Genomic DNA, 19,666 nt, shown 5'->3' with positions numbered 1-19,666 from the left:
CTAACGAGGGGTAGGGTGAAATTAATAATATATTTGGCCAAGAGAGGAGTAGCAAAAATGTAAAAATATGAAGGTAAGACAATGGATATTTCCAGTAAAAATTAATTGTGTAAAGCTGCAAAATATGTTATTTGTTTTCTTCCTTTGGAACCATACTATCTTACAAGAGAGCTTTTTAAAATATCCTTTTGTCCTACCTTCACCAAGTTATACATTTATGCTATAAGTTTTAAAACAAATAATGTGTACTTGTTATGGAAGTCTTTTATGTTTTTTTCATTTTGTTTTAATTCGCCTTCTTTTAAAAAGGCGAATTCATACCCAATTTAGTACCAAAATCTAAACGTGCACGTCGTTGATATCTTGTGTTAACTCTGTAAAATAAAAAAACACTTTATGAAACTCAAAACGATTTTAAAATTAAGTTTCAAAACTTACTTAATTTCTTGCCATTTACAAATTTCCGAAACAATCAGACTTATCAGTATACCACAGAAGATAAAAACAATTGCTGGCCATGCTTCAGCAACATGATCTCGCAATTCATCATCTAGAAGAATTTGTGTCACACTGACCATGGCATGAAAGACCAGAATACTACAGCAGCTCAGAGTCCAAATACTATTGCGGAAAGGATTCTTTTGCCATAGTGAATGATCACGATGTACAAAGGAAGCAGATACCGTAACTAGAGATAAAGAAAAACAATGCAATATTAATCCTTTATTATATTCTTTAAAAAAATCACGCCGTTTGCCTTAGTAATCCTTGAAAAATATTCTTTAAAAAATCCACGTATTTTGCCTTAATAATCCTTGAAAAAATATTCTTTAAAAAATCCACGCCTTTTGCCTTAATAATCCTTGAAAAAATATTCTTTAAAAAATCCACGCCTTTTGCCTTAATAATCCTTGAAAAAATATTCTTTAAAAAATCCACGCCTTTTGCCTTAATAATCCTTGAAAAAATATTCTTTAAAAAATCCACGCCTTTTGCCTTAATAATCCTTGAAAAAATATTCTTTAAAAAATCCACGCCTTTTGCCTTAATAATCCTTGAAAAAATATTCTTTAAAAAATCCACGCCTTTTGCCTTAATAATCCTTGAAAAAATATTCTTTAAAAAATCCACGCCTTTTGCCTTAATAATCCTTGAAAAAATATTCTTTAAAAAATCCACGGCTTTTGCCTTAATAATCCTTGAAAAAATATTCTTTAAAAAATCCACGCCTTTTGCCTTAATAATCCTTGAAAAAATATTCTTTAAAAAATCCACGCCTTTTGCCTTAATAATCCTTGAAAAAATATTCTTTAAAAAATCCACGCCTTTTGCCTTAATAATCCTTGAAAAAATATTCTTTAAAAAATCCACGCCTTTTGCCTTAATAATCCTTGAAAAAATATTGTTTAAAAAATCCACGCCTTTTGCCTTAATAATCCTTGAAAAAATGTTCTTTAAAAAATGCACGCCTTTTGCCTTAATAATCCTTGAAAAAATATTCTTTAAAAAATCCACGCCTTTTGCCTTAATAATCCTTGAAAAAATATTCTTTAAAAAATCCACGCCTTTTGCCTTAATAATCCTTGAAAAAATATTCTTTAAAAAATCCACGCCTTTTGCCTTAATAATCCTTGAAAAAATCCACGTCTTATGCCTTAATGATCCTTGAAAAGTTTCTTTAAAAAATCCACGTCTTATGCCTTAATGATCCTTGAAAAATGTTCTTTAAAAAAATCTACGCCTTATGCCTTAATGATCCTTGAAAAATATTCTTTAAAAAATCCACGCCTATTGCCTTAATGATCCTTGAAAAATATTCTTTAAAAAATCCACGCCTATTGCCTTAATAATCCTTGAAAAATATTCTTTAAAAAATCCACGCCTTTTGCCTCAATAATTCTTGAAAAATATTCTTTAAAAAATCCACGCCTTTTGCCTTAGTAATCCTTGAAAATATTCTTAAATAAATCCACACCTTTTGCCCGAATAATCCTCTAAAAATCGTCCTTAAAACCCCACGCTCTATAGCTTACTTAATCCCTAAAAAATATCCGACTTTTATATTCATACATACCAAAATGCAATAATACACCCAGCATTCCAAAAATGCGAGCAATCTCCAAATTGATATGTTTATCGTCCTCCTCAACGTCCATAAATTTAAAGGGATGATCCATAAATGCACAATAAGACAAAATCTACAAAAATATACACGATGTTAAATGCATTTCAACGCAATATATCAGTGATGTGATCCCGACTCACCACAACTAGAACGGGTGCCAGAAATTTGCAACCGTAACACCATAAGACAAAACCAAAGACTCGCGAATCATATTCTGTTTGTTTCTTCCCCGTAGCACGATTCATAATTTTCGGATCCAAATCGATGTGAGCCAATGATAGCGAAATCAATGGAACTGGTATTGACATCAAATAGATAACCATTAGTGGCGTCAGTATGGGTCTCAGACTCAAACAAGCACACAACATATTTATTAGCGACAGTGAACCTGCACAGCAAGCCCAAAATTGTATACAGTTCCAGAGCCCGGATGAGAAACGTCGCGACAGTTCAATAATAGCCACCAGAGATAGCGGATCTTCACGTTTCACCGATATCGAACAGGGCAGTGAATTTAGCATACGACTCAAATAGATGGGTGATATTGTATTACCGGGTGATTGCATGGGACGAGCATTGCTCGCGCAACCACCATATTGTCCGGTTTCGAGTAGTTCTTCAGCGGCACATTGTTCGTCCTGCAAAGTTTCCACCGCTGATGATTGTTTTATTGTTTTTGCTCTCAATTTATTGTTTAGAATATTCGCCTCTGTGTAGGCTTCAATGTCCTGACACACTTGAGGATAGAGTGGTTCGACGCCTATACTACAGTCGGCCTGTAAAAAGATCTCAGCATTTGAGTTACTGGCCGAAGAGCCCAAGCAGACCACAATTTCTCCATAAGACTGCATTATTTCCAACATTTGCCTTGTGGCCTCAGCTGAACAGTCCGTGAAGAGGGAAACTTGCAGAGGAACATTGTCAACCTTTTCCAAATGCGGCCGTATATTCTCGATGCCCCGTGGCAGTTTGGCTCGATTGGACATATCGAAATGTACCGGAGCACTTTGTTCGGTGCTCTCGGTTAGAATACTTATGGAACGGCAATTTTCATCCAATGCCGAATCTTGCGATTGACGGCGACGATCGTTTAGTGATTCTCGGGAACCAGCCAAGCTGGCATTCGAATAGGTTTCTTGATTTGCATTGGTGGCATTCAGTAGTGTACAATCGTGATCCGATATGGCACCCGGTGCCGAGGAGCTCAACGTTTTGGAAGACTCTAGATTGGTTACCGGCGGCAGCAGACAATTCAGATCCGAAGTTTCATCATCCGTGGTGGTCGTACCTAAAACATTATTTGCAATGGAATTATCATGAGTGTCTGATGTAGCTGAAGTTGTTGTTGTTATAATGGCGGTGGTCGTGGCTGAAGTCGGTGGTATGAGGTCATTCACATCATGAGATATAACTGATGAACGGTTATTGGATGTGGAATTGGTAGTAATGGTGGTCGTGGCGATAATGGTTGGATTATTACGATATTTATTATTAGTAGTAGAAGTGGTGGTGGTGTTGGTTTGGGTTTTATGGGCTGTGGTGATGTTTGTGTTAACATGATGAGAACTCGGGGTAATGGGATTGTTCGTAGTAGTAGTGGTCGTCGTCGTTGTGGTGGTGGTGTGATCTGTTTTACCGGCAATTTTGGGCGATTGCTGCGTTGCTGCCGACTTCTCATCCGATTCACTCAACAATGAAATGTGACAATTCCAACCGGATTCCAGACCCATTTTCTCTGAGAAAACACGGGACCGCAATTCGTTCTCTTTACTGAAATGGACAAACCGTATACAGGCCCGTTCCAGACGTTCCACTAACTGTACTATATCTGTCTGAGCCTGATACTGCATTGTCACCATGCCTATGAATACTTGATGACACTGCATCTCAAAGCAACCCTCCACATCGGTGATGTCTTCCTCTTTGCTTTCCGAAAATAGTAACGAATCCGTGCTGATGCTGTGACTCAATTTGCCATGGCCACCCTCAAAGTCACAGTGCATTTTGTCGACATGTTGCATGCGCAGTTTTGACTCGGGTGGTAATTCCAAATAGGCAATACTGCCATCATTATTTGGACCGCCACTTAATGCACCATTGATACCGTGTCGCAGTGGACGATAGGCAAAGGCTGTACAGTAGGCAGTTAGAGCGCTGCGTTGATAGAAATCTAATGCACGTTTACGATCCTGTGGTGATAGGGGGCGCAAGTCCACGCCATCCCAAAAATCATCGCAACAATCCAAAATAATATCGGCTGTGCCCTGGGTGAATAGCGATAAATAGCCACCGGGATTTTCACGCATCACCACTGACAGAGAATGGGGAAAAGGCACCTTGACCTTTGAAGATAACTGCAGTTGGCGGGCAAAACGTATGTCACGGCGTACTACATCTGGTTGCTGGAAGGAAAAATGATTAAAATCAGATGTTGTATATAGTATGGTGTGATTACTTACCAAATGCCTGTAGGTGGCCAATTGTCCCTCCAAGCTAAAACAATCGGTTGCATGATCTGTAAAACCTATTTGTTTAGCCAATTCACAAAGGCATCGTCTAAACAATTTTGTGTGGTTTATTTTTGAAGAAAAAACAAGTAACCCGATTAGTTTATATATTTTGAAAAAAATTTTCGATTTTTTTTAATAGAAAACTGAAGGCAAGAAGCTTTTTGTTACAAGAAAATTCAAAAACAATTGACAGATTACAAAGTTTTTTTGAAGAAGAAGAAAACAAAAAAAAAATAACAAGTGATTGTGATTAAAGAAAAACTCAACAACGCTAAGGACTATGGACTAGGAGGGTATGTTGTAAAAAGAAATTATATTTATGTGATGCCAATTAATGTGCACGAATTAATGTGTTTACGGGTGGGGTGTATGTGTGGTGCGTGGTTTTTCTTTTGGAAAAGTACATTTAGTGGAACATTAAAAACAAAAAGAAAAGAAACAACAATTAAGAAGAATCCTCTGAAAAAATCGAATCAGAGTGGGTTATGAACAAAATTTATGAACGAAACTGCAATAGAATTATGGTCAGTGATAATTGAAACAACAGTTCTAAATGGGTGTTTGGGGGAAAGTATATATTAGTGAAATTTATATTTGAAACCACAATGAATGTGTTAAGGAAGGTTTGTAAAAAGACTATAAAAAAAACTATATTTTTTAATAAATATTTTTTAAAACCTTTTGGTGCTTTAACAAATTTGAAACATAGTACAATATTTTAGGTGAACGTCAAAGGACCTATAGTAGGTCATCAGGAGAATATTTTTCGTCCTGCAAAGTAGCTCTTAATTTATTTTTAAAATATTTGCATCTGTGTTTGCTTTAATATCTCACACACTTCAATCTAAAGCTAAATTCCATAGAAGAAATTACTCAACTATTGGCCGAATATATATGGACTCATATATATGACCACAAATAATTAGTGTCCACAATTTTTGAAAAAAATTGCTTGTTTTTTGATCGTCTACTAGGCGCATAATTATTTAGAAGTCATTAACAGTAAAGTCTCCAAATATCAACAACCGCGAACTGGAATTATCTTCCAATACAGGAATTATCTTCACCACACTGAATAGAATCACTTTCTTAGTCGATATATGCATGTCCGTCCGTTTGTATGTCCATGTTAAATTGTAAAATTTGGCACGTCTCAATTATTTGGCCCAAGGACGAACCCTATTGAAATTGGGATTTTCGTCCAATTTAATGTAAATAGTGTACGAAAGCTCCTACATTTTCTTTCGATATGCACGAAATTTAGTATTGCGTACTGAATTGAGTCCATATATATTTTCGTCCGATTTGCACCAAATTTGGCATAGCACACTGAATTAAGACTAGAATGATGTGTGTTAAGTTTCGCAAAATCGGTTCAGATTTAGATATAGCTCCCATATATATTTTCGTCCGATTTTATGTAAATAGTGTACGAAAGCCCCTACATTTCCTTCGATTTGCACGAAATTTGGCATAGCGTACTGAATTAAGTATAAAGTGATGTGTGTTATGTTTCGTGAAAATCGGTTCAGATTAAGATATAGCTCACATATATATTTTCGTCCGATTTTATGTAAATAGTGTATGAAAGCCACTATATTTCCTTCGATTTGCACGAAATTTGGCGTAGCACACTGAATTAAGACTAGGATGACGTGTGTTAAGTTTCGTGAAAATCGGTTCAGATTTAGATATAGCTCCCATATATATTTTCGTCCGATTTTATGTAAATAGTGTACGAAAGCCCCTACATGTCCTTCGATTTGCACGAAATTTGGCATAGCGTACTAATTTAAGTCTAGAGTGATGTGTGTTAAGTTTCGTGAAAATCGGTTCAGATTTAGATATAGCTCCCATATATATTTTCGTCCGATTTTATGTAAATGGTGTACCAAAGACCCTATATATCTTCCGATTTGCACGAAATTTGGCATAGCACACTGAATTAAGATTAGAATGATGTGTGCTAAGTTTCGTGACAATCGGTTTAGATTTTACATATATATTTTCGCCCGATTTAATGTAAATGTTGCACCAAGGCCCCTATATTTCGTTCGATTTACACGAAATTTGGTGGAGCCTGTCTGTTCCATATACACGAGATAACATTGTGGACGGCGCTTTGTGCTGCAGCATACCAAATATGCCACCGTTACTCAATTAGGTCCAGATTTACATACATACATAATTTTGCTCGGTTTTATACAAATGGTACAACAAAGAATCCAAGTCTCCCCGATTGACATGGGGTTTGTAATAGATTTCAGAATTAATATGTCTATGGTATTTTGTAATAGTTTCAAATATCTATGTAGATCGGACATTTAATTTCGCCCGATTCCATTTCCAAGGTCCTCTAAAGATGATATGTCTGTTCTATCTACAGGGTATAGTCGGCCCCGTCCGACTTTTGAACTTTGCTTACTGGTTTAATCCTGAATTAAGATATATTTTTCTTTATGAATTCTTAAAAGATTTGTTCAATTTCAATTTTAATTTTTTTTCAAACACTTATATATCTTATTTCCTCAATGTGATCTCAATGTAACTTTCAGCCGCTAGACCTGAAACAAAATTATTATTCTATCTATAAAATAAATATTATAAAATATTACTACAAATGAAAAAAGAAAGTAAAAATCAACTAACTAATGTTTAAAAAATAAAAATAATAAATATCTATGTACATAACGCTATGAAAATAACAACAACACTACCAATCAAATTGTGATTGCTTTTGAGAGCAAAAAATAAATTTCTGTTTAAAATCCTCTAATCCAATGATGCTATTCCAAAATTGATTACAAATATAAATGAATTTACAATATATAAATTATTAAATAAAATATTACATTAAAAAATATAGAACGTGCTTATAATTTTGAAAAAATTACCGTAGATAATAGTTTGAATATTTTTTTATTTACAAATTATTTATAGTATTTGTATAAATACTAATTTAAAGATTTTATAATTAAAAAAAAGAAAACTGTAAATTATAATTTCCTCACCAAAAGGGGCATTTTGTCCAACTGGAAAATTCTATATAATTTTTAATAATAGGAATTTGGAACCATTCATGTTCCATTCATCTTAGAAATAAAGATATTACCATTTGATTGGCTAAAAACATGGGACTATTCTGATTTTTACATGAAAGGGAACCTGAGCCATAGTCAGAAGACAATTAGTAATTTATTCGAAAGAAGTATAAATATTTTATTATAAATATATAAATCCAAAGGCGATGATCGGAAATTGACACCTGCGTCTTGCGACCATACATTGTCATGGTCTACTGTTTAACTGGCAATTTCGAAAATGTACAAAACTCCTCGGACTGAAATCGTTAACTTTCCAAAGCTATTTGAAATTTGTTACTGTGTAAAATTCTAACATATTTAATAATTATAGGAAATTAAAGAAATGCATTGTTTAGGGTAGGTAGATAGGGTCTATACTGTTGGAGATTGTCTATAAAATAATCAAATATTATCTAGTATTTTAGTCATGTGTATATATAACCTATATCCTCATGTTTGCAATTGCAGAGTGTGAAGAAAAGTTTAAATATTAAAATTTTATGTGAAATTAGAAATTCAATAAAAAAGGAAAAAAATACAATAGGATATTTTTGTTTTTGAGTATTCGGGTTTTTGAATTTGTATTTTTTTAAGCCAAAAAATTGGAAAATTTTGGTACAATTCGTAACTGTTTTGGGTAATAAAAATGTAAAATTGTTTCTTCACAGTTTTAGGATTAAAGGGGTGAACCTTTAAGAAAACTATACATAATTAATCCATGTGCTGGGGGGAGATAGAAGTGCCAATTTGAAAATTATAAGAAATAATATGTATGTATATACTTTGAAAATGATAAGACAAAATACAACAAATAAAAAATGAAAATGAACAACATACCCATGCAAAAAGCTTTTCATACTGGACTCTACGAGCTCATACCGGTTAGTGACAGGAACTAAATTTGAATCTAACATAGCCACGGCGGTGACATGGCCACAAAATTGGGCATAATGGCCATGGGTTAAGGGTGAGCAGGTATTCAAAAGGATGGCGAGACCTGAAACAAAAATCAAATATTGAATTATTCTCACATTTTTTTATTACTAAAAAGAAATCCAATTACTTACCCAATGGTTTCAAAGATTTAATGTGATTTTTCCATTCTTGATCATCGAATTCCAAACGGAATGGACAATGTTGATCGTGTGTTAAATCCAAAACTTCTGCAACCACACCATTTCCCTTGCCTTGGACTGCATTATCGGCAATATCACTTTCCGAATTAAATGAACTCTGACAACTTTTCTCCTCCATATCATCTTCTTCGGTGTCGTGTAGAAAAAATACCTTTTCCGCTGTTGGATTCGGCCACGACAATATCCCCTTCTTATCCACACAACATAGGGCAGTTATAGAGCCAAGAACTTGTACCAAATTTGCCGAACGTGGTAGTAATTCGCTATTACCACGCCACAACTGTAACCAATTACGAAAAACTTTGGAACGATGTAATGCCATATTTTCATAATCAAATGCCGGCATATCATCTTCTTCAAAGGATTTCTCTGAGTCTTTGCCCATTACCAGCTGTGGCGTTCGCAAGAAGCATTGTAATCGTGCCACACCCCAATGATTCATTGAAATCCATAGAAGGGGAAATATTAATGGCAAAAGTGGTATGACCGCCGAGGCTGGCGAGTCAATCATTACATCCATCCAAGTTTCATGGTAGGGATTATTTGAGGAATTGATTCCGAAGCCGTGGAGCCGCAGAACTCCGGCAAAGAAGGTAACAGCAATGGCACATATAAAACCCCATTGTTGTATGTATTTTGTAACCAACTGAAAAACGGATAAAAATAAATATTAAAATGGGAATAAAGGAAGATTATAGTTTGGTCGTGGATCAATTTTCCACAAGCAGTTCTATGTCATCTGATTACAATGATATAATGGGTATCATTTAATTACAAACTACGAACTACATTCTTTCCCAGAGATGATAGTTCAAAATTTAGTTTTTAAGGCTGACTGACCTTTTGCCCTGGATTCACACCTTCTCCAACGGACAAATGCCAAAAGTTACCAGGGGACAGAATCTTCTTTGAATTAAAAAATATATGTATAGCCGGCATTCGGCCATGGATTTAATTTTTTCTGCTATGGACAGATGTCTACACCTGATACACAAAAGAATATCAGATTAAAAGTTACCGAACTATGGAAGTCAAATTCACAGAAAATAGGGACTTCTTTGCAATTAGGTCCATATTAGAATGGTACTCATATTGTCACAGTAATTTAAAAAAATAAAAATGGGAAATATGTGGGTCCCATCGGAATATTGGAGGCCCATATTTAATTTAAAACTGTTATGTCGTTGCAATCAGGGAAAACTACTTATAGCAAAACGATATGCAACAGGTTCTTAGACATTACAAAAAATAGCAAAAAAAAAAAAAATACCAAATATCTTTGCTGATTGTAGATTGTCGGTGGTCGCTTTGAACAGTTCTCTAATATCAATCGCAGATTACTTAAGTACGGTGTCGATTCCAGGCAACAAACCATATCCGGCAGCGGCGTTCGTGCAATTGGCTTTAATGGTGGCGGCTCACTATGTGTAACACCATATATCTCATGAGCATTAAAGCTCCTCTTGCCATTCACTTCGGTACATGGCCCCGGCGTAATATGACCCGGTCGCATTACAATATAATCACCCTTCACCAACAAAGCCCATGGCAAATTTACAATAACGCCATCCCGATATGTCCACTGCAAGGATACACACGGCGACAGGGGACAACAGTTATGCGGATAATTGCAAGGTTGCCAATCCGCGCATAACTCCACCTCAGCCAAACGTATATCGTTTAATATTAATCGTGTTTTGCGGTAAACCTCAGTGCGTCGCAGATTATTCTCACGTATGACAACATATAAATCTAATGATAAGATAGCTGCTAAACACAATGCTGCTAAATATGACTGAGCGATAAGCAATGCCATCGTTGTCAGAAGTGAGGTGGCAATTGATGACCAGCCCAGGGGGCTGTCGTAACGTTTAACAAATGCTGAGCGTATCTTCCGATACCAACTGCAATAAAAAAATTAAAGAACAAGTGTTAATTAAGATCACGTCCCTTCCAAAACCAATCTGTACACTCACCTCTCTGCTGCCCACTTCTGTTCATATTCCTTGAGTATCTTTTCAATTTCATCGTGTAAACGTCCCAAGGCTACCTTTGTACTCAGTCCATAACCTTCCTTGATGTTATTCGGTACTCCATGACCACCGTTCTCTTCGCTGTATGATGGTCCATCTCCTGCTGTCTGATTGGTCTTTTGGTTTTTAGGCATCTGTGCAAGCTTCAAACACGATCACTCACAGCTGATCCAAACCCGAGCATTTGTCACTCTTTTCCTCAATTTGTTATCAATGTTTGGGGTAATAAATCTTGTCGTAACTAAATCATTTAAACGTAATTGCCAATTTGCAATCCAATCAATCCAACCAATTCTCGGCTTCTTGTTGTGTAGAGGTTTACTGTTAGTAATTTCACTAGCGCTGGTATACACTCCAATATAATGTCAATTCCGTTCATCTATATATGTTAAATACGTTTCACAATAATCGCCAATAATATTTTTGTCATATTCGCCTGAAATTAATTAATGTTTGTTTAATATTTGGCGTGCTTTCGAATGATTAAACCAAATAATAAAATACTATGGTTGGTTGGTTTATTTCCAAACCAATTACCAATTACTTCTAATTACCAATTACCGTTCCTTTTAATTACAGTGCCGCTTCATAAAGTTTTGACGGCGTTGCGAGATTGGACGAAATAACTGATAAAAGCCAGAATCAAAACAAACAAAGATTAGTATTAGTGTATCTTAGGTCGAAAATCGGACGAATCGGAGAATCAAAACAAATGAAGCGATTAGGGCTGCCTCAACAACAATATCAGCTGACCACCGACCAACTGCAGAAACATTGAAAGAAAAACGTTCCAACTGTTACGAATGGGATGGGATAAGACAAAATGCCCGATAAAGAAGAAGTCGTTTTTACATTGAGTCGGTAAAAGTCGAAAATCGATCGATTTTGATCAAATTCAAAATCAAATAAAAAAAAATCGAAAAGTCTAAAAGTCGAATTTTACTCTCGTAATAATTCGTTCGTCGTAATATTTAAATGGAAGTATTAATAAGGAGATTAATAGAAGAACTACAAAAATAAAATACAGTAAAATTGTGGCACCTCGTGTAAAAAATAACCATTCAGTTGCCAACTCCATAAATACACTGTGCTACAAAATAACAAAAATTTTTTTTCAGGGGTTCTAATGTACCAATTCTGTTTATTTGGAGTCTCTGGACCACGAAAATGTGCATAGAATCAATACAAAAATGTGTATAAGTCATCCATTTTTTAACCGATTTTTCTGATTTTTATCATCTTCGAAAGCTAATTTAATTTTCTTCCCCGTAATACAATAAAACTTATATGGCTTGATATCATAATTTCATCGTACAGCCCGAAGAAAAGTAAATTTTGTCATTTTATACGTATTTTTTCACATTTCAACCGCTGTAACTCAGCCAATCCTCAACCGATTTACCAAGTATATATCTTGTTTGAAAGGAAAAATTGTACTCTTCGAAAGAAAAAAAAATAATAATATAAATCTGTTAAAAAGTAAATAAGTTATTCGAGTTTTAAATTGAAAATCCATGAAACCACGTTTTTCTCTATATTTACCGTTATAAAATAAATTTTCGAAGTGACCCAGAAAAACCAAAGGTATTTTCGTGGTCCAGAGACTCCAACTAAACATATTTGGTACATTAGAACCATTGAAAAATTTTCGTGTCGCACAGTGATATTATCCCACCAGCTCCACCAGCTAATGACATTGAATAATGACAATGTCATTATTTACAAATAAAATGGTCCAGCTACTCACATCATTAAACTGCACAGAAGGGTTAGACATCCGTGAAAATTTCAGGAAATCAGTTTTACCATGCTCTGTAAAGAATTCAAAAAATACTATAAGTGAAAACGATATAGATCAAGATCCAATATAAATGTCTCTACGACACCAATTTTGTTTTTCTCAACGACATGAACATTTTACAACACAATATACAAAGCTTTAACAAAAACAAACATTATCTAGAATTCTATCTGAATAAACTTGATATCGATATATCGAGCCACATTCGCCAAAAAAAACGTTATCCTCAAATTTGAAATTTTACAGGAGAAGGTTTGTTTTAATAAATTCAGACATAATAAGGCTATTATTTGAAATTTAGAACTATAGTTTTGTTATCAACTAGTTTTGAGCACCCTCAATACCCGCAATCTCGAACTCTACAAGGTCAGACTTCAATGAACCCCCACACATGTTGACGACCTAAGGTAATCCCCTGGACCTCTCTTTTGCCTCAAACCCTGTGAAGGGCTAAACAGAATGCTCGCGTTGAGCCATCCATCGCGTTATATGTTATCGAAAATACAAAAACCACAAGGAAACGATATTCGTTTTTGTTATTGTTTCCTTGTGGTTGTTGTATTTTCGATAACATATAACGCGACGGATGGCTCAACGAGAGCATTCTGCTTAGCCCTTTATTCTCGACGACGTGAACGAAAGCCTGGAGAGGCAGATGGATCTTCTCCTCAATTTATTAGGGAAAACCATCTCCTTCATCCTTAGTCAGGACAGCATCCCGAATCCCGGTATCCCAGAAAACTCTCGACTCTGCTGCTCCACAGGAGGTACTGGCAATTATGGATCGAGCTGTCCCTAACGGGATTAACAGGGAAGATAAATTTGAAGTCTTGCACTATGAACTCAAAGGCAGTTCTTGATTGCAAGACCGCTCTACGTGATATACAATTGATAGTTAATTTATGTTGGGTACCAGGACATAGCAACATAAAAGGGAACGAGATAGCCGACGAGCTTGCTCGAGGGGCTCACAATCGTCCAATCTTCCGATTGAGAAATCTGTGTAACCACCCATTGGCAAAGTCCGCTTGTTCTACGGCAAAGAATATGGTCGAGAGAATCTGGTTGCAGGAATCTCAAAAACTATCTGGCCTGAATTCTCTCGCCAAAGAACTTCTTTGCTGTTGTCACATAATAAGAGAGGGAGATTAAAATCATTGTAGGGATCATAACTGGTCACTGCAGGATTAGATCTCTCACTACGAAAAAATAATGTAGTGCGGGTCGATTTTTCTTCTTGTTGTTGAGGATAAATTCGCTATTGCTTTCATCTCCCAGTTAACAATTTCTGAAATTAAAATGTCAGCCAATACTTTTTCACAATACTGTTCTCTATTAAACAAACATTATTCCAAAGAGCGAGCTAGTGAGAGATTGAGACATATTTCAAACCTCCAAAGTATAATTAAATATTCACCACACTACACTCACCATGCTCATTGAAAACAGTGTTAAGTGTTTGTCTGCAGCAGCAGCTGCAAAAGGAAACAATGGCACATGGACACGGTCGACGCGACAACGACGGCAATAATTATGGATGATGGTGATGCTACGTTAAAAGAGTAATAAACTATACAAGGAAACAAACATGTGACAGACCAAGTGAAGGACCTAGAGAGAGAGAGAGCGCGTTAATTTATGGCACAAGGAAATGAGAATGTGTATTAGCAACAGGGACACCAAGAGAGTGTGAGAGAATAGTAATTTATACAGAAGTATAATTGTGTGTGTTTGTGTGTGGCAGCATAACAATCAACGAAGGATAGAGGATATAATGGTGACACGACAGTGGGCAGGCTACAAACGAAGGAACGAACCAAACAAACACTCACACACACCGCACTATACTCACAGTTTGCTTACCTTTTTTATGCTCTTCTTCCTCTATACAGTGTGTGGTTGCTGCCGCTGCTGCTTTTTGTGTGTATTCGTACGCATAATCGAATCCTGTATTTTATCCTGTATATTGAGGGTGTGACCGGGTTAAATAGAAAAATTTTCATACTTTGTTCGCTGCTCAAAATGTAAAGTTCTGTTTTACGGTCGTCCTCGTCGTGTGATAGTAAAAAATTTCAAACCGCAGACATAAGAAATTCTAAGTGTGTGTCCATTTGTGAGTGTCTCATCATCGAATCGAATGAAAAAAATAAGAAATTGGAATAAATTCAAAATCAGTTTCCAATCAGAAGAAGACTAATTGAATTATAAAATCACCAACAACAACAAAAAAGTTCGAAATGAATTTGGAAAAAAGTTAACGAAAAAAATTTCAATTCAAAATTGTGTGAATTTGAAAGAAATGAAAACGGTATAACGAGACGACGAGTCGTGAGAAAAAATGAGGAATATTTTTCCAATTCGAATTGTAATTGAAAATTGCTATGATACATACATAACTAATGTGAAAAGAAAATCATAAAACAGTGCAAGGGAAAACGTCATGAATTAATAGTGCAAAACCACCACACGGATATATGTGTGCCACAGATACGACGAATTCGCCTTACAGCTAGAGGCACCCACTTAGCCAGTCAGGCAGCCAGCCAGTGAGCTAGCTTAGCTTGCTATTCCACCAGCCCACTCAAACAAACCAAAAAAAAAGAGGAAAATCTACATTAGCTCAGCGAAATGGAACAAATCGACAGCAGCAACATTTGAACAATAGTGAAACTAAGTAGAAAAAAAGGATACAACAAAACTTATGCTGGTGTGTGTACGTGTACTATTTTTTTAATTATTTTAATAGAATTAAGTGTAGTAGTAGTTAGTAGCAGTCACTCCCTGTCTGCAGGAAAACTTTTCAGCACATACTTCGTTTTTTTATATACTCTTCCCCCCTTTTGATTTTACTTACTTCTTTTTTTAATATTCCCTTTTCCTTGCATCCTCATTTTTTTTTCAAACATTGCCAAAAAAAAAGATTTATTCCTGGTCTGGCTGTTCTCATTACAAATAAAGTGTTTTAATCACACCACCTTCACCGCCATCTCTACTACCACCACCACAACCACCCATCTTCATCATTATCTTCCATTTTCCATCTCCATTCTCCATGCATGATGTCCTTGCAGTTCTTAAGTTGCAATAGTTTATACATTTCTACTGTATTTTTTTTTTGTTGCTGCTACTTTTTCAAGTAACGTTGGCGCAGAGATGCCAGGTCAACATAAATCCCAAAATAGAGAAATGCCCTCTTTCCTCTTCTCTTCTTTATATTCTGGGAGAGTATGATTCCCATTGAGGACTAAACTAAAAACTACCCACCATCGGTATGCGGGTGTGAGGTAGTCTGTAGAGTACTCAAACATCAATTGTTATTTTTTGTCCATTTGTTTTGAGATGGTGTGTGTGCTTCTCTGCAATACACAACATGGTTTTGTGTATTTGTAAATATACCATTTTTTTGAAATCATTGACTTCAACATAATTTTAAGGTTCGGGAAGAGATTTTTTTTTTGTAAAGGAAATAAGTATTTAAGGTCCGTCCGAAATGTTGATAGGAATAAATCGGCGATGAATGTGAGGATCGATGATTTGTTTGTAAAATAATCCCAAAAGCAATAGGAACTTTGTATGTACGATTCGATAAAACAGTATAAAGTTGTAATTTAAAAAAGTCCATTTAATTGGCACATTTAAATTACTTCAAAGTTATTTGAATATTATTTAAATTAAATTTAAATCGATGTACCAAAAACGGAACTTACGTATATTGGTCACGATTTGGACCTAATTAGGCAAGTGGGCAAGTGTTTGTGACAACTATATATGGGAGCTATATTTAAATCTGAACCGATTTCAACAAACCTTCGCATATATCAATGCGGACCTAATTCAGTATTCTGTGCAAAATTTTGTGTCTATCGGACCATTTTTGGGAGTTTGGTGCACCATTTACATAAAATCGGACGAAACTATATATGGGAGCTATATCTAAATCTGAACCGACTTTCTTCAATTTCAATAGGGTTCGTCCTTGGGCCAAATAAGTGACCTGTGCTACATTTCTTCGAAATCTGATCATAAAGCCGACCTGTACTTGTTTACAATTTAACATCTACAGACGGACGGATGGACGGACATGCATAAATCGACTCAGAAAGTGATTGCATATGCATATTCTCTATCTCGATTCCTTTTGCCTGTTACAAACATATGCACAAAGATGTGCATAAATACAATTTATATGGTCCGTAATTGAGATTTTCTAATATTAGAACCTCCAAACACACAAAAAAAAACGGATAATAACCTAGTGAAACCTACTGAGATTTTTGCGTTTCCCAAAAAAATAAATTACTCTGGCTTCAAACAAACAAACATATGTATACCAAATCCATTGTTCAGCCGCTATGGATAGAGATGGGCAGTGGGTAAATACCCAAAGGGTCAATACCCGGTATATTGGGTAAATACCCAATTTTGGGTATTCATATGGGTATTTACTATATTGAATCGGTAATACATATTCCACTCTATTTCCGGGATTCTGTTATCATAACGACTTAGAATGGATAGTTTTACGATACTTTAAATACGTGGGTAAATTCCTGAGTATTTACCCAAAAATTGGTTATAAACTCTTTAAGTGCCAAAGCACTTGACATAGGCGGCCAAAATTTTACTTTCATGTTTTTAATGTCAAAGCAAATAATTAAATGGAAAATGGGGTCCCTGGGTCCAAGTTTTGATAAAGCCGCCACATAAACGTATCTCCCGATGTAAGGTATTTTTTGCTATTAGACACATTTTACGACCAATATGGCTGTAATTTGGCACAGAGTGTTCTCTTTGGGTACCAAATGTCCATGCAAAAATTTATATACCAAAAATTTATATATATTTTGAGTATTTACCCAATAATTTGGTATAAACTCATTGCAGAACCACTTGACATAGGCGGTCAAAATTTTGCTTACATGTTTTTAATACCCTAATAAATACCCACAATTGGGTATTTACCCGGTAAATACCATCTCTAGCTATGGATGACAAACACCGTATTTGTGCAGAGCAACAAGATAAAACATAGTTTGGAAGTTAATACGGGTGATATTTGCTCCCATTTAATTTTTAAAATTATTTTCAGATCCTTCACGTTTCTGATGCCATTTTTTTTAAGTTGACACAATATGGGGTGTTTTAATGAATTTGGGACAGTTATACAGGACCAAAAGTATGTTTGGCAACCTGTTAGCCTGTTGGAAAAGTATCCCATACCATCAATGAGCCGCTACCATTCCTGAATGTTGGAATAAGATTATAAAGAGATAAGTTTGTTTGTTCTCTCATTGTGATATTTTTTCTATTGAATTTGGACTCTTCCGTGAAAACAACTCTTTTCCAAAAATCCGTTCTTGCTTAATTACAGCAATTTGTACACCACTTAGAAAAAAATCGATGCGGATTTGACGATATAGACATGGACAGTGTATTTTTGCTGATTTGGATTGGTTTAAATTTCGGACCGTTTTTATGTAACTAGATACGACATATTGCAAATCTTTACTAAAAATTATCCATCAATGTGCAGAGCTATTAAAATTTTTCATTGTTCGTCTGAAAGTTCACTTGATTTTATAATCATATCGAGCATGGTATAATTATGGAAGGTAGTTTCATTTGAGAAATTGGTAATGGCAACCCTTTTTAATATGGAATTCATATATCAATGTAAAATATATTTTCTATGTTTTAAAGGCACGGAACTTCAAAATATTTATAAATATAAATGATATAGCAATTTTTGCCATTGACAATTCAATGCAATGTAAAACACAAACATAGCGTTGCCATCTGTATGAATTCGGGGTTTGTTAGCAATATAATCCAAACAGCGCCATCTAGCTTATAATTCCTGAAACACGATGCCACATTTTCTGTGTCCTTTTTGTGTTTCATTTAGAAAATAAATCACAAAATGTCACGAAAATTTAAACAGGATCGAGATTTAGATCCATTGAAGTTTTAAGCCCAGTTGTATTTATGTAGAGTATCATATAGTCGGCCCATCCAAATGGACACACTCGCTATAGGTCAAGGCTTTTAGTTTGTTTGCGACTATTTCAAGCTATTTTTGGGAGGACATGTCTTCAGTCAAATCGAATGGGGAGTAGTTGTGCAAAACATATTTTCCTTTTATCTCGAGTTATTGTGGGTATTTTTCGTCATTATTTTATTGAATAGTAAATTAAATACTAAATACCATATTCTACAAAAATGTCTCTCATGAGACAATTTGACATTCGTTTTTTATAGACATTTTCCACTCTACGAACACTAATACATACATTAAAAAAATATAGATTAAAAATGATCAAATTGTTAATATTTTTTAATGTATTGAAGTTCCCTGCCTATAAATATAAGTTGTAACACCAATTGTTATATCATGAGAAGAATGTACATTAAAAATTAATATATTTACTATATAGATTTTTATATGGAACATTCTGCTAAATAATATTTTACACAATGTAGAAAAGCTTTGACTTCGATTGAGAAATGCGGACCTTCGAAACATTTAAAATAGGTGGTAGTACCTTCATATGGGATTCATGTAAAAACATGGACCTATGGATGGGTCACCACATTATGCATAGGTCTGTATCTATTGTAATTTGGGGTTTGTTTGAACTCATGTTTTTATAAAGGGTGCCATTTTTAAAATTGGCGCTTTCGAAGTGTCATCGTTTGACATTTGAACAATTTTTATTGTTTGCAGAGACATGGTTAGTAAAAATGGAGCGCTACACGAATGAACAACGCATTGTCATTTTAATTTTACTATCAACACGGTGAAAGTTTCGCGGCTACAGTTTACAATTTGCGATCTATTTGGGGTCACATTAATGCTCCAAAAGAGTCAACTGTAAAGAGATTAATGGCTAAATTTGGGTCTATTAGTGATGTAAAGACAACAAAATGCATTCGACCAGTTCAATCGACCGAAAATATCGATGATATCGCTCAAACTCC

At 35.1% G+C, this 19,666-nt stretch overlaps 1 protein-coding gene across 1 annotated transcript; it reads right to left on the bottom strand.

Annotated features, from left to right (window-relative positions):
* Window positions 1–301: 301 nt before the first annotated feature.
* Window positions 302–11,021, bottom strand: LOC133325921 (transmembrane protein 94). The gene is made up of 9 exons (XM_061534620.1): window positions 10,831–11,021; window positions 10,125–10,758; window positions 8,786–9,500; window positions 8,598–8,715; window positions 4,585–4,681; window positions 2,266–4,527; window positions 2,075–2,198; window positions 439–688; window positions 302–374 (listed from the first exon to the last, which is right to left on the bottom strand). Exons 1-9 carry the CDS (start codon window positions 11,019–11,021, stop codon window positions 302–304), a joined length of 4,464 nt encoding a protein of 1,487 aa, XP_061390604.1.
* Window positions 11,022–19,666: the final 8,645 nt, after the last annotated feature.

Source organism: Musca vetustissima, unplaced genomic scaffold, assembly GCF_032173495.1.
Source record: "Musca vetustissima isolate MV318-11 ecotype Yass unplaced genomic scaffold, APGP_CSIRO_Mvet_v1 utg5582, whole genome shotgun sequence".
Taxonomy (NCBI): Eukaryota; Metazoa; Arthropoda; class Insecta; order Diptera; family Muscidae; genus Musca; species Musca vetustissima.
This window is presented reverse-complemented; position numbering and strand designations above follow the sequence as displayed.